Source organism: Phycodurus eques, chromosome 13 (genome assembly GCF_024500275.1).
Source record: "Phycodurus eques isolate BA_2022a chromosome 13, UOR_Pequ_1.1, whole genome shotgun sequence".
NCBI lineage: Eukaryota > Metazoa > Chordata > Actinopteri > Syngnathiformes > Syngnathidae > Phycodurus > Phycodurus eques.
The window spans coordinates 16,532,149-16,548,279 of record NC_084537.1 but is presented as its reverse complement, the minus strand read 5'-3'; the positions used below and the strand labels follow the sequence as shown (position 1 = coordinate 16,548,279).

Here is a 16,131-nt window from a genome sequence, read left to right as displayed (position 1 = left end):
GAACCCTATGAATGGAAACAGTGAGGGCGTTGAACCCTATGACTGGAAAAAGTGAGGGTGTTGAATCCCTATGACCGGGGAAAGTGTGGGTGTTGAACCCTATGAATGGAAACAGTGAGGGTGTTGAACTCTATGACTGGAAAAAGTGAGGGTGTTCAACCTTATGACTTGGAAAAGTGAGGGTGTTTAACCCCTATGACTGGGAAAGGTTTGTTTGTTTAACCCTATCACTGGGATAAGTGTGGTTGTTGAACCCTATCACCGGAAAAGTGTGGGTTTTGAACAATATCACTGGTAAAAGTGAGGGTGTTGAACATTCTTGAAATTCATTCCTGTGTGGAGTTTGTACGTTCTCCCTGCGCTCGTGGGGGTTTTCTCTGGGTATTCTGGTTTCATCACACATTCCAAGAACATTTATTGGTGCCTCTCACCCAAAGTCAGCTGGGAGAGGCTCCAGCTCACTCACGACCCTGTACTGCACAGTACTGTTTTAAAATGACTTTCTGCTTGCAGCGTGTGAGGACGTATGAATTTCTGAAGCTTTTGGGTTTAAATGGCGTCGTAACACTGTCATGAAAATAGCTCCAGTCCAGACAGTGACTGCACTATTTTCAAATTTGGGAAACTTGGGACACTGTTTTGAAAGTGCAGAACACAAACAGTTCCTGTATGTTGTTGCACAACTTCATTACGAAGAAACGTCATGTCATCAGTCAATGGACTCTCGTTGTTTAGTTGTTGTAGTAGTAGTAGTAGTAGTAGTGCGAGTAGTAATAGTATGTGTAGTGTAGTAGTGTTGGTAGCAGAATGTAGTAGTTGAAGTTGTTGTTGTTGTAGTAGTGCGAGCAGTAGTCCAGTCTATTGCTATTGTCTAGTGCTTAACTATTTGTTAAGCACGTTTAAAGCAAGTAGTAGCAGTGCTCATCCTAGTAGTAGTAGTGCTAGTAGTCGGCATAGTTGAAGTTGTAGTAGTGCAGGTAGTAAGTAGTATGTGGTCATTGTTTTAGTAGTGCTAGTAGAGTAGTTTTCGTATTATGTAATAGTGTTATGAATTCATAGTATTAGTGCTAGTAGTAGTAGTAGTAATGTAGTTTTAGCTGTTTTGGTGCTTGTAGTAGTATTATTAATATTAGTAGTCCCAGTAGTAAGATGTTGTAGTTGTAGTAGTAGTAGTAGTATTTAGAATTATTATGAAGTCATAATAGTAGTGCTAGTAGCAGTAGTAGTAGGCGTAGTAGTACTGTAGTGCTAGCAATAGTAGTGCTAGTAGTCTTAGTAGTAGTATGAAGTCATAGGAGTAGTGCTCATTGTAGTATTCTAGAAGTAGTAGTCGTTATAATAGTAGGTAGTAGTACAGTAGTAAATCCTATCGTACTATCCTTAATCGTTCATTGCATGAAACTCGTTTAAGATCAGCAAAATGAGTTGACGTTACTAAAGGATGTATCCATGTTATAAACATATACAGTACTTTAGATTGGTGCATATCAATTAGCTGCTTGGCTATAATTACACACAACTGACCAGGAAGGTTTCCCAATTCAAAGAACGTCCAATCAATGAGAGGAAGACACTTATAAATCGGCTCTGGCAGCAGAGCAAAAACGTCAGCCGACGCGTTCCGTCCTCATCAGTAGTAGAAGAAAAAGAAAAGTACATAAACCGAAAGCCATATTAATAACATTTGTCAGTTTTGCAGATTAAAACGAGCTTTGAGTCATGCGGTGACGTGAACACAGAGAGCGAGTGAGATGGAACAACGTCTAATTGATGTTTGATTGAGGCCCATCGCGTTGATCGATCGGCGCGGTCCTCGTCGCTGGAATGTAAAACAGCAAAAGTGCAGACGATCGGTAGCGCTGAATGCGAATACGCTCGCTCGTCCTGCGCAGCTAATGTGATGTGACAGCACGTGTCGAGCCTGCGCCGCCTTGTCCAAAACTCATCCGTTCTTGAAGACAACGCACAAGACAATGGAACTTTTTTTTCCATTTATTCCAATTATTATGACAAGACTCCTTATCGTTGGGGAAAATATGCTAGTTTCCTAATGAAACATCAAACTTATACACAAGCTAAAGAACAAAAATTGAATACAGCCACTGGAGAGGAATCTGGCTCAGAATTCGAAACAATTTGTAACCGAAATTGGTGAATTTTGTTGCGTATACCAGTGATTCCCAACACATTTGCCGTGAGAGTATATCAGGTGTGCCATGGGAATTGAGCAAAGTTTACCCAATTGGTTTGAAAATTATTCTTTACAGTGGAACCTCCATTACAGTATGTCCTAGTTTTCGTATGATTTAGTTTAGTTAATTTAGTTAAAAAAAAAAATAATCTTCTAAATTTTGTCCGGGTTTTTGTCTATCCGCACGATTTTTGTTCAAAAACTACGTAACTCAGCCACTCATTTCCCGGAATTGATGCACGTTTAACGGAAAGCATCGGAAACAATTCAAATCAATAACCCTTCTGGTCTGCTCTGCAACACCTACAAAACACATCCTGTCAAAAGTCAGTACTTTTATTTGTGAAAGCCTGAGTTTTGACAGGATATTACGCTGATGTTGCCCCAAATTTGCAGTGTTGCCGAGCAGACCGGGAGGCTTGTTATTGCCGTGAGTTGTTAGTATAGGCTTGCATTGTGGAATACACCTTGCCATTTATTGAACCCTTTATACATAATACAACAGAAAGTTCCCTGTGCCCGCAATTACTTCAGTCATGAAAGAACTCCAAATATGGCTTCCCTCTCCTTCCTTCTCGCTGTATATGCCATCTAGGGTCTTCAGTAAAAGTAAAAGTTATGTTAAATGTTCATTTATCCACTTCATTAGTCATTTAGATTTATTTTAAACAGTTTTGTAAGAAAAGCTATATATATTCCCTATTAAATGCATTTCTTGTTAATACTTCTGGGTGTCTGTAACGGATTATCGGAGTTGGAGTGGATTTCATACGTTTTGGCTTTGGTCAGACTTTCTGGAATGGATTAATCACGAAAATCGAGGTTCCACTGTGTTGATCTATCTATGCCAGCGACGTATAGTGACATGCAGAACAATGACATGCTCTTCCACTAGATGACAGAAGGCATAACAAACTTGTATTTATCTACCCATTGCCTCTCACACAACAGAATAATAGTTTTGGGTTCCAGTAAGTTACCACACTAAGTACATTTGTGAGTAAATTGGAATGAGATCATCATTATTTCTTTATATACTTTTCATTTTTTGTGACATTTTTGTATGGTGGTGTACCGTGAGGTTTTTGTAATGTCAAATGAATGCCTTCTCTAAATAAAGGTTGGGGAAAACCAGGGGCACTTTCTTATTATCTATCAGACGAATACAAATTCAACTAAGACAGATAAAAAACATTTTTACAAGCGGACCTCAGATTATTTGAAAGTGTGCACATGAATGTGAATTCATGGATGAGTTCCACATTGAGACAAGTGATCCAATAATATGCCCTTAGGAGAATTTAGCAGCTAATCAATTGTTGGTCCTACAAAATGAGTCTCTACTAACTCTGTTTTGCTATAAAAATAGTAATTCGTGCAATTGTTTCCAATACTGGGAAGCACGGTTGCATAGTGGTTATCACGTCTTTCTCACAGTCGAGAGCTTTCTGGGTACGAATCTTGACTCGGGCCGTCCTGTGTGGAGTTTGCATGTTCTCCCTGTGCTTGCTTGGATTTTCTCCAGGTACTCTGGCTCCCTCGCCCATTGAAGACTCCAGATTGTCCATAGGTGTGAATGTGAGAATGTGAATGGTTTGTCCATATGTGCCCTGCGATTGGCTGATGACAAGTCTAGGCGGTACTTCGTCAATAGCCCAAAGTCATATGGGTTAGGCTCAAGCGCTATAGAAATGGAGCCATATATTTTCCAATATTTTCTAACAAAAATTTCATGCTGATTATTTTGCACCAAGTACGACTAAATTCTAAAGAGGTCAGGCTCACTCGGAATACACCAAAGTTGAGTGAGATCTATGGCTCGTTGGCAGTCTTCTACTTCCCCTGGTGGTTCCGTTGGTTCTTCTCTCTGGCCATCAACGAGCGCCTCTTCCTGCTGGAGTACGCTCCCGCCGGCCGGATCTTCATCTCGGTGAAGTCCAGGGATGCCAGGTGACCTTTCCACGGCTCCCAGTTGACCCCCTGGAAGCGGGAAGAGAAAGCCATGATGACAACAGAATGCGCAGGAGCCATGACAACAATACAGTGGAATCTCAACTTTTGATATATTTATACATATAAATATATATATATATATATATATATATATATATATATATATATATAGAATCTGGGTTGTGTTTGAGTTTTTTTTTCCTTTGAGGCAGTTTTTCCTTGTCTCTGCCACCAAGTTTGATGGTTTTCTTATATTGATAGATATACATAATGAATGAGGAGTGTGGTTCTGTGTAAAGTGCCTTGAGATAACTTTTGTGTGCTACATAAATAAAAACCGACTTGAATTTTGTTTATAATTATTTGAATGATAAAAGAAATAACCAAATCATGTAATACAATTGTTTATTTTACTGGGATTGTTATTTTAATATTTACAATATTATAATCAATTATTACTAATTAATGCAACAAATCTTCTCTGTCGGGTGGAAATACGGTCAATTTGATATTTTTTCACAAACTGATTCTATTGGTTCGTCCACAAATTGTCCGTAATTTTTATGCCTTATTAACCAATTTAAAGCGTTGAAAATAGGTGGAGGACAAATCAATGAACATTCTTGGACACTTGAACTATGAGAAGTGTGGTAAAACTCCACCTCTTCCCTCATTCTGTGGGAGCCCTATATGAGATAATGTCTCCTCAAGATTGAAAGTCAGGATGTTTTTTTTTTTAGACAATAACAAGTGTAAATAGATTAGATGCATTGGAGTATGCCTGTTTAATTCAAATTGGATACCTGTAGTGCTTCAGTGCAGAGGGAAGTGCGTACAGATTCATTTCCCCCTATTACTGCTTAGTCAACTCATCATTTTATTTATTGTATCAATCATGGCTCTAAGACCAAGCATGTTGGGTCTAAATTGTCCTTAGGTGCGAGTGTTTGTTTGACTATATGTGTTCTGCAATTGGCTGGCATCCAGTCCATTGTGTCTATTAAGGACAAGGATGAGAGAAAATGGACGAATGGAGGTTCCAGTGTAAATGCTGGCTAGAGTAAACTATTTGACGTTTGAAGTTAATGAGGCGTATCTCCGATTACTCACCAGACTGTGTCTGTTGTCTCCCCATTTACCATTGAGGTTGGCCAGGTGACAGTTTTTGTACCACCAGGCCCCACGATGCGTGAGGGCACAGTTGCCGAGGGCGATGTCGTTATCCGAGTCCAGAGTCGTCCAGGGGCGACCTTGGTGGTAGGTCATTGCATCACCTGGGCAGCGACATAGACAGACCCCATCGATCAAGCGCCGGTAAATACTTCCGAACGTCACTGTGTCATCACGTTCTGCTGACCCACTGGACAAATATCGACATTGATGCAGCAGTGTTGCTTTCGGACATTGTGGCGTCGTACAATAAGTCGATAAATGTCCAACCTCTAAACCTGACAAAAACCTGACAGGACTTCCTACCTGAGAAATAACCAATTAGAATCTGAATATAGATTTAAACCCATGTTTATTTATATCCTGAGTGCATTTCGACTTGAAGTGCATTTATTAGTCGAAAACGTTTATTTGTTTTGTTTTTTTTAAGCTGGAAGTGACAAAAAAAAGTGGAAAAACATGACTTTGTATGACTCATTTTGCAACTTACTACATGTATTTGTACCGATTATTTTCTCATTAAATAAGTAACAAATCCTGTTGCCTCTAAGTTGATCTTTTAAATTGCTTGTGTCTTTTGATAAATTCTACATGTCGAGTCTACCTGCTGTCCCTCTGTAGTTGCCGACGGTGAGCGCAAACTTCTGCCTGGCAGGGGCGATCTTGAAGCCGTCGTAGACGGCGTAGGCCCTCTCGGAGCCGAGGCCCAAATCGAACCTCACCTCGTACTGGATGGCTGTGTCGGTCATCTTGTGGATCTTATCCAGCCCTGAAGTAAACAAAACAAAAACAGATCAGTCTGCGTGACGTATTCAGCAGGACGTACTCCAGAGTTCTCACCGATCCAAAACTCGTCGGTCATGTTGCCAAAACCAGCTACGTACTGCCTCCAGCGTTTCATGAAGTCCAGTTTTCCAGTAGTGCGACGCTGCAGGACCTGAAGGGAACACCACATACAGTACGAGACACAGCAATCCCATACGCATTTATATTCTTGCTATTGAAAAAGGGACAGCGTACCAGCCAGCCGCCTCCATCAGTATCCATGTCGCAGTACGCTTCTATTGGTTTGGAGTTGTCATTGTTGATGTATATGGTGTAGATGCCACTCTTCTTGATGCCATTTTTCATGATCTGAAGGCAGTCCATGGGGAAGGGGTACATGAGGCCATCTACGGAAGACGTGTCAAAAAGCTTAGTGAGATTCGGCATTTGGCCCAAGCTTGCGTTATGATGTGAGCAGACCTGTTTTGAAGACGGTTTCCACCGCTTTGCTCCTCCTGCTCCCTCTATAAGCGATGATGCTGACCATGTATATCTTGGCCATCTGGAGGCTTGATACGGCAAAGCTGGTCTCTCTGGCTCCAAGGTGCTTCTCAACAGTCTGAGCACACAACACAGCAGATTACCGCACGGTCACTTTTACAGCGAAATAAACCCATCTCTCAAGAGTGGTGGGCAGCCACCGTGTAGCACCCTGTGCCGAAACCCAGATCTTGTGTCAATTGGCTGGAATTGAGCCCGACATACGTGACTTTGGGGTAACAGGAGTTGCACCGAGAGACCTTCATCCAAAAGAACGTACAGTATTTGCAGTGAACCCCCGCACGTTTGCAGTTCGACATTCGCAAATTCACCTATTCTCCCTGTTTTTGTTTTTTTTACCCACTTATTTCCAGAAATCCCTACTTATTCACATTTTTTTTACCTGACCCCCGCTTATTTTATTTTTTTCCCCCGAAAAATTTATTTTTTCATGGCAATTACAAGGGTGCGTCAATGACACTATTCGCTGATGTTTGTCATTCACGGACGGCCTTGGTTCCTATCCCCCCGCAAACAGCAGGGGTCCACTGTAGTTCATCAAAGGTATTCAATGGCTTATAGGGTTCTGCGCATGTTTTTCCACACCACACTCATCCAAGCATGCCTTTATGGACCTTTATTTTTGCACTAAGAACAGAAAAGTGCCACACCAAGTTTCTCCATGCACACACAGCAAATTTCTGATTCGCCGTTAGCCCAGCAACAATTGAGGCATAATTCTCGATCCTTGGGGTATTTTGACATAAGCATATCACAGACATGTCGTTAAAGCACCTGGGAAATTGAATAGATTGTGAATAAAACGCATAATATGTCACCTTTATTATTCAGGGAGAAATAAGGGCTCACTCACAATAATAAGTGGTCACTCACAATTTGTGGGTGATTCATTGGAGACCAAACTTGGTAAAATTCTCTACATGACCACAAGAGGGAAGCCTTGCACAGACCTTGAAAATAAAGGATGCATACAAGGCACCTCTAGTAAATGGAATACATTTAGACATGATGACAAGAATAGACACATTCAAGCCTAGATATTCACAGTGCCTCAGAGAGCCTCCTTTGACATTGTCTGCATAGTTGCCAATTTTAATATTGTTAGTTGTCTTTACATGTTCGACCCACCTCCATGTTGCCATCCTCATCCCTGTAGCTAAGGACGTAGCCATCAATGTCAGCCAAAGGAGCGGCCCAGCTCAACGTTGCAGACTCTGTGGTGACACCCAAAGCCCGCAGGTCCTTCGGAGCGTCAATGTCTGTCAGTTGAATCACAGCAGACGACACGTGAATACTCATTCATGCTGCTAAGTTATACTGGAGTTAATTAGGTTGGATTTGGGGGGCTGTAAAGCTTGAAATTGCAAATGACGATCATCCCTCTGGTGTGCAGTACAGTCGACAGCATTTTTGTTTTTGTTTTTTCTGTCTTCCTCCACTTGACGCTCGGAACCAAAGCTGACAATTATTTGCATGCATGGTTTTCATTTGCTTTGTGCAGATAAACCAGCAATTAGCTTGTCCTGTTTAAAAATAAACACTGAGCTAATTTGTTTGACGCGTGCACATGGGCGCAGTAATCATAGTGTGGGGCGTGAGCAACATTGGAGATCCATCCATCCATGAAGTTATAGCACTTGCTGTCATTAGTGTCAGCTGGAGCCTATTCTAGCTGGCTTTGGGTGAGCGGCTGGTACACCTGGGTCACACTCGGAATTACACCTACAATTTTCAGTCTTTGATGAACCTAACATAAATGTTTTTGGAATGTTGGCGAAGGCCCACGCAAGCACCTGGAGTACGAGCAAACTCCCAAACCAGAAGGCCCGATGCAAGATTCGAACCCAGAACTTTAGAACAGTGAGGCAGATGCGCTAACCACCAGGAAACCATGCTACCTGATTGAACCTAGTACCTTAAATTAGTCATTGATATTGGAATTTAAGTGGTCCTCTGAAAAGGAAAATAATAAATCATGATTTTAGTTTATTGCTTTCAGATTGGCAGCATGGTGGTATAGTGGTTAGCATATCTGCCTCACATGTCTGCTGTATATGTCTCTATGTCCCCCTGCAATGGGCTGACAATCAGTCCAGGTTGTACCCCGCCAAAGTCAGCTGGGATAGGCAACAGCTCACCTCCAATCCTTCTGAGGATAAGCAGTATGGAAAATGGATGGAGTTCAGATTTGTACTGGTTTTCATTTGTGGAAAAAGTCACTGTCACAAGTCCCACTTAATAAACCCTAACCCTAAAGAGAAAATTAAATATAATTAAAATGATGAAGAGGCCCTCACACCCCTTTTCAAGAGGAATCCTTGAAATGGACATCAATGGACAATGGACATCATCTGTCTAAAAAAAACTCCTCGCCACTGGGGCCCATTTGGACAAATTCCCCAGTCGCTGTTCGTCAAGGTACGAGCCATGAAATTCACCCAAAGTGGCTCCTTCAAACCAAAATGATCAACTTCCTGTTCAACTTGGGGCATGAGTCCTTGAGACTTTTTCGAACAGGATATTACTGAGTGAATTCATTGGGGGATTGTTTTCAGTGTTTACCCCTAAAATATAAAAAATGTTATCAAGATACAGGCACTTGCAAAATATGCTTATTTTGGGGGGGAGGAGGGGACAGAAAGGTGATTAATAAATGTGAATAATAAAAACAGCAGCTCCATGAGGGTATTTGCACTGGCTGATCCTTGGGCCCTCAAAAACACACACAAAAAAAAACCCAGATGTAATTTGAAGGCTGAAGGAAATCTGAGAGGACATTAACTATAGTGGTATTGCTTTGCGACATAATTAATTGACGTATTTAGGCACTTGTCCAAAAAGGTCTTATATGAATTATTATTGTCTTGCATGACCACTATTGGTCGGCAGGTTTAAACAAGATACGTCTATAGTCCAAAAGTGAGGCCACACCTTTACTAGGTAATTAAAAAGTGTTCGGGTGTGTTTGTGTTTTGCACAAAGATACGTTTGTTGTAAGCCATCCACCATGTGCCACTGCTGCTGACCCATACTCAACTACAGAATGTACTGTATGCTGATCTCTGGGAAGCCTGCCCTGCCAAAATAAAGGGTTCTGTTGCTTCCTGAGGATTTTTCCTAATAAAATGTGAACTGTGAAAGCAATGCAAACCCCGAGAAAGTACATATGGAATGTTTGGCGTGTGAAAAGCGCTTTTCAGCCATCCACAAAATGTGCTATAGACGCCTACCTTTGTGTTACTGACTATTAGATGTGGTCATAAACTTAGTTCATTATGTAAACCTGTACATCTAAAAAAGATCCTATACAAGAGCTGGATCAAAAATAGTTTTTACAAAAACGCTAGTGTCATGGTATGTCCACCCGATTTTGTGTCGATCAGCATATTTTTTTCTAACTTTCCAGGGGACAGACACTATTGAGTGAGTTTTGGGGGTTGTGTTGGGGGAACCCCTAAAATACATACATTTTCACATGGCTTTCAAAAATTGGTGAGACTTCAGGCATGTTGAGACCCCCAACAGTCAAGAAATGTGTCTGAAGAAGAATAATACATCACGATTCCAAGATAATAAAAAAAAAACTACTTTTACAATCAGTTATGGTAATCAATATTAAGAATCTAATCATTTCAATAATGCTGGATTCAATTTTAATTCAAGCTATTGCACTGTTTATCAACATAGGGTCACATCTTACCACCACCTTGAACAGCGACGCTTCCTGGCATGTGCAACATGTGCGGCCACACAGGGCGGCAATGCTGCCCCACCCCAAAAGGAATTTGTTACCTGTAACGGTTTTTAATCAAGTAAAGGTATAACCTGACAACATTGGTGTTTATGTGGGGAATAAGCGAGGAATATAGTGGAGCTGCAAGATGCACAGTGATGTACTGTCACAGTTTGTGCACGTGTTTATAGTGAATGTAATTTTTTGTGCTGACGTTGAAACATAAACAATTATTCTGTAATGATCCTTTGCAGTCACCGACACTGTTATTGTCCTCCCCATCCCCCTGTGTCTTCGTGGGAGAGTTCAAAATTAAGGGTCCACCAATCAGTGAAAGTGTTACGTTTGAGTGTTTGGAGTTATTTTTTGTTGGACTGACCTGTCTCTGCTTGTACTGAAATCTTCCTGCTGCTTCTGCCTCCTTTGACGGCCCAGATGTAGACCGTGTAGACGACACCGGGCCTCAAACCAGTCAGACTGTGAGAATCGCTCTCGGGACCAACGTGGATTTCCCCACTTGAGCCCTCTGAGGAACTGTGGGTGAGTACATAGCCGTCGATTTCTGCCTGGACGGTGTCCCAGGTCACTCTGAAGCTGCTCTCGGTTTGGTCTCTGGCTAAGGGGTTAGCAGGATCGTCCAGTTCTAGAGGAAAATGTTAGTAAGATGCAGTTAATACAACTGATGCACTTCAAGCAGTATTGTTTCAAGAAAATAAAAAAATAGTCGTAGTATGTAAAATATGATTAATTGATGAGAAAACTGAAGCAGGCCCTTGTATCTTCATTCTGAAGCTAGAACGAGGGGAACGATTGTTCCATTGTTGTCAGTAGTTAACTTACTAACTTTAAAAGAAAGATGCTCCAAGAAGGAAGTAAGGAAGGAAGGAAAGATTACATCTGCACCTGAGTGGGACTGCTCAAGAGCTAAAGTAAGAAAATGGGTGGAGGTCCAATATGTCTTTGCCAATGAGCAGAAATAAGATACAAAATAGATGAAGAATGAACAGATCCATTGAAACGAAATGTGCTGTTCTGGTTCATTTTCGTTAACAATCCAAACTTGGCAGATCCCAGCGCTTTACTTAGCGACATTCCGGTTGACACTATTTACCAAAGACTCTAGTTAGATTTTGTACAAAAACAAAGTGATGTGCTTTTTAGGAGCAGACTGACATCATTTGAGGGATTGCTTTTCCAGTGCACAGTATTGTCTCAACTTGACTCAGCTCCACGATAGCTTCCGATTTGGCCACGTATCCTCAAATGACAATGACACAGAGGATAACAACGGCATCGACATGTAGCCAGTGGGGCTTTTAACACCTGTTTGCGCTTGTGTTGAGACCTTCCTGCTGACTTTGCTTCCCTTGACAGCCCAGATGTAGACAGTGTACACCTCGCCTGGTCTCAAGCCCGTCACGCTGTAGGAAGTGGTGTCTGGTCCCAGAGAGATCTCCCCACTAACGCCCTCCGAAGAGCTGTATGTGAGGACGTAGCCGTCGATTTCTGCCTGGACACCATCCCACGACACCTTGAAGCTGCTCTCTGTCTCATCATGGGCTAAAAGGTTAGCAGGAGTGTCCAGTTCTAGAAGATAATGTTAGTAGAAAAGCTTTACTCATTCACTTAAGTAGTACAAGGTCATGTAAAGAGTAAAGATGTAAAGAAGTCAAATTGAAGACCTGTCTGTGCTTGTGTTGAGACCTTCCTGCTGGCTTTATTTCCCTTGGCAGCCCAGATGCGGACTGTGTAGAGGACTCCAGGCCTCAAGCCGCTTATTGTGTAAGTGCTAGTGTGAGGCCCAACTGGGATTTCCTCGCTCGAGCCATCAGGGGAACGGTACTTTAGCACGTAGCCGTCGATTTCTGCCTTGACGCCCTCCCATGTGACCTTGAAGCTGCTCTCTGTCTCATCGTGGGCTAAGAGGTTAGCTGGAGCATCCAGTTCTAGAGGAGAATGTTGGTAGACAAGCTTCACTTATACACTAAAATTTGGGAGGTTAGGTACTATATCTAAAGATGTGACGAGGTAAGTCATATTGAAGACCTGTCTCTGCTTGTGTTGAGACCTTCCTGCTGACTTTGTTCCCCTTGACAGCCCAGATGTAGACTGTATAGATGACTCCGGACCGCAAGCCTTTTATTGTGTAAGTGTTACTGTCAGGCCCAAGTGGGATTTCCTCGTTTGAGCCGTCAGGAGAACGGTAGGTCAGCACATAGCCGTCGATTTCTGCATGGACGCCCTCCCATGATACCTTCAAGCTGCTCTCTGTTTCTTTCTGGGCCAAGAGGTTAGTAGGAGCGTCCATCTCTACAAGGAATGGTGGTGGTTCAGGTTAGTAAGCAAAAAGGCAGAATCTCTCAAAATGTAAGATGTTTAGACAGCAAAGTGACATTCAACACATTGATGACGGGCCCTTCAGAAATTCATCCCTGGCTGGGTTTCTATGCGCCTTACAGGAAGGTCTCCAGCCGATTTTGGCCGAGTTGCCTTTTGGCGTGAAAGTTCAAATATCCACTGCTGGCACTGAGGTGAAGAGGTATTAAGTGTAACATGCCTGCTCAGTTCTGGAGGCTCTGGATGGCCAAAAAAGGCAACAAATGTAATAATAACTGCACTGAGGTCCTTCAAATTTTAGAAGAAGTGATGCTCCGCACCCAGCTGATCAAATTCAGCCATGTTTGATGAATCTTTTCATCAATATCAAATTTGTAGTTCTTAGGATCGTTTAAAGTTTACCTGTCTCAGCCATGGTGAAACTCTTCCTGCTGACCTTATTCCCCCTGAAGGCCCAGATGTCGATGGTGTAGACCACGCCGGGCTTAAGGCCAACCAGCGTGTATGAAGTCATGTCGCGCCCAACAGGGATCTCGCCGCTGGAGCCCGCATCTGAGGTGTACGTCAACATATAGCCCTCGATTTGGGCCTGGACTGGGTCCCAAGAAACCGTTGCAGTATCTTCTGTTACTTGACTGGTGACCAGGTTTGTTGGAGCGTCAATGTCTGAGGAGGACAGTCAAAAAAATAATCCTATAATTTAGAAATGGACATGCCTTTTGAAGAAGACAAGTAGCCACGTACCATGGAAAACAAATAGCAACCCCGAAAATGGCCATTGGTTTATGGCCCCTGATTCATTTATGCCAACCCTCAATAAAACCGTTACATTGTCAAAGAACATTAGTGGTCAAATCCAGAAGCACGTCTGACTGTGATAATTCAGTTTATGTCAGAAACAAATGCTGTGGTTGATTGATGCTCCGCCATTTATGTATTATTTTATGTATTATTTATTTATTATGTATTATGTAAAACTGTCAGAGAGCAATGACAGTAAAAGCTCGATGCACATTTGGTAGTTTAAAGGTGTGTGGTTTTTGTTGTATTTATTAATTTCAGCAATCTTTTGATCTTTTAACAACAGGTGGTAATACAATTCTAAACATTCCTTTTTTGAGGGGTCATTAATCATTCTACACTTCGATTTGTTTTGACAACAGGAGGTAATAAAATCATCATGTACAGTACATTCCTTTGTGGTTTTTATTAGGGGTGCCATAAATCAATCTGTCCTTCGATCTTTGGGGCCATAATTTATTCTTGACGTGCAGAATCTTCTATCACTCTCATGTATTTCAGAAACAGGAAGTAATAACGCACCCAATTTAGCTAACTGAACTGCAGTCAATAAGCAGGATACAGTTACACTGTACAAGTCATCTTTTCTGACTAAATATCATTTTCAATGTCAGATAGACACTGGAACTGAGGTGGGAATTTTAACGCCCTGTTGTACTGAAAGCAAAGTCGCCGTCCAACAAATTCGGTCTCAGCTACCCCTTTCAATCTTAGCTGGTGCCAATGCTGGTTCGGTTCTGATGTTAGTGCCAGCGGAACAACAATGTGCACCTCGACTTCACACTGGCAGCGAGGAAACCCGGAGCGACGTCACCACCAATGTAACATCCATGCGTCACAGTATGCATCTCTGTTTCACATAACTGCGCGTGACCACAGTTGGCTTCTCGCCAGAAGCCTGTGGTCACAGACCCCAGCTACTAGCGTAATGGAAGCCTTCCTTCTAGACCAACAAAAGAGTCGGTGGTAGTCTGGCATCTGGTTTGCCAGCTCCATGGGTGTGCTTTGGAGGTAAAAAAAACAAAACAAAATCTTAATAGAATCACTGCGAACTGCATGCAATTGACTGCTGACCAGTCCAGGTTGTATTCTGCCTCTCGTCCAAAGTCGTCCGGGATAGGCCGAGCCTCAACAGGATGAGCAGTATACACAATTGAAAAATATGCCCAAATCCTTTAATTCATTTGCCCAAAATGGCTCATAGTAAGCATGAGTAGTTGGATATCAGAATCTTGCATCCACCAGTAAGGAGTAGAAAGCAAACAAGACGTCTGTCACTTGGTTGTTGTCTCCCACTTTCAAAACCACAGATAAAAAGTAGCAGGGTCAGAGGAAGGGTTTCCCCTTAAATTGTAGAACAGATACTGGCTTACATTGAACGGAACACCAACTGAGTCACTGTTTCATGACATTCGAGGGAAAACCAAACTCAACCGGTGTCCTTGCACACAACGCCAGCACAGAGGTCGTCCGTGTGTAACGTCTATGGTTACGCGGTATCACAGGAGACATGAGAGCCATGCGAGCCATGCACGATGACGGGCGTCAGTGTGTGTTGAGGGAAGATTGATGACGGAGGAGTGTGAAAAGGAAGGCGCGGCACCAGCGCCCAGCAGAGACACGGGAAGCGAAACGAAATGTAAAAGCGATCATCATTAGGGATTATTCCTTTGTGGAGCAGTTCAAGGTTTGTCTGGCGTCACGGTTGCGCTCGGCTTGATGAAGACTGATCGATGATACATGAAGGAGAAGAAAGTAACGGTCCATCTGCTAAACTCTCCTCTATTTCCGTGTGCTTTACAAGCCCATAAGAGTACAGCTTGATGGTCTAAAAGACATCACAAACTTTTGAAACTAATCTTTGTAGTGTGTAAAAGGTTTATTTTGTGTGTAAAAGGTTTATTTTGCTCCAAGAAATCCCCTTCAGGTGGTACATTTTAGTTTACTCAGAAGCCACGATGGTAAAAACAACAGAGTGTGTGTCGTGCATCTCTATAATGAGTTTCACTTTTTGAATTGAACTATCTAACTTAATGAAGCTTTTGACACTATTCTAATTTATTGAGATGTACCTGTAGGGCCCGAACACTGAACAGTTAACAAACAGTTAACAAAATCAGAGCGCGTAGAAAACTTTCTAAATAAGCATGTTAAACCTGGGAATATATTTTACAGCGCTTTGTCATCCATCCTATCCTTTGACATGACCTATATTTAATTTCCTCATTCACATGGAGATTAGTTTGACAAATCAAATGTTGGAAACCTCTAGCATTATATTTAATTTCATGATCTATGCCATACTGAGAGCACACCTTCAGCATCTGTTGCAACCCAGCACTATATTATCTAAGAAGAACCAGGTCATCTGCATACATAAGACAATTTACAATAGTATTGGCCACAAGACAACCTGTTTTATGCCCATTATTAGACCCCATATAGGGATTACATATTCCTTCTTGCTCATTACTAACATGAAGTTCAAAGACACCTGAGTGTCATAGATAATTCCTTTTATGTCAGAGACGGCATAAACAGTAGCTTAGATTGCATTTGTCTATTATAAATAGGGATTGTGGCACGATTCTGAATTATTATTTCATCCATTAATTTATTA

At 42.0% G+C, this 16,131-nt stretch overlaps 1 protein-coding gene across 2 annotated transcripts in view; it reads right to left on the bottom strand.

Moving 5' to 3' along the window:
• Window positions 1–2,019: 2,019 nt before the first annotated feature.
• The window catches only part of tnn (tenascin N), a 34,597-nt gene continuing 20,485 nt past the window's right edge, over window positions 2,020–16,131 (bottom strand). For both annotated transcript variants that reach the window (XM_061693976.1, XM_061693977.1), the window contains exons 9-20: window positions 13,113–13,376; window positions 12,420–12,683; window positions 12,056–12,319; window positions 11,697–11,960; window positions 10,753–11,016; window positions 7,769–7,899; window positions 6,560–6,698; window positions 6,335–6,486; window positions 6,155–6,251; window positions 5,919–6,083; window positions 5,255–5,418; window positions 2,020–4,171 (exon numbers count right to left, since the gene is read on the bottom strand). In XM_061693976.1, the coding sequence (XP_061549960.1) occupies window positions 4,025–4,171; window positions 5,255–5,418; window positions 5,919–6,083; window positions 6,155–6,251; window positions 6,335–6,486; window positions 6,560–6,698; window positions 7,769–7,899; window positions 10,753–11,016; window positions 11,697–11,960; window positions 12,056–12,319; window positions 12,420–12,683; window positions 13,113–13,376 (2,315 nt within the window). In that variant the 3' untranslated portion in view covers window positions 2,020–4,024. The remainder of the gene's footprint in view (window positions 4,172–5,254; window positions 5,419–5,918; window positions 6,084–6,154; window positions 6,252–6,334; window positions 6,487–6,559; window positions 6,699–7,768; window positions 7,900–10,752; window positions 11,017–11,696; window positions 11,961–12,055; window positions 12,320–12,419; window positions 12,684–13,112; window positions 13,377–16,131) is intronic.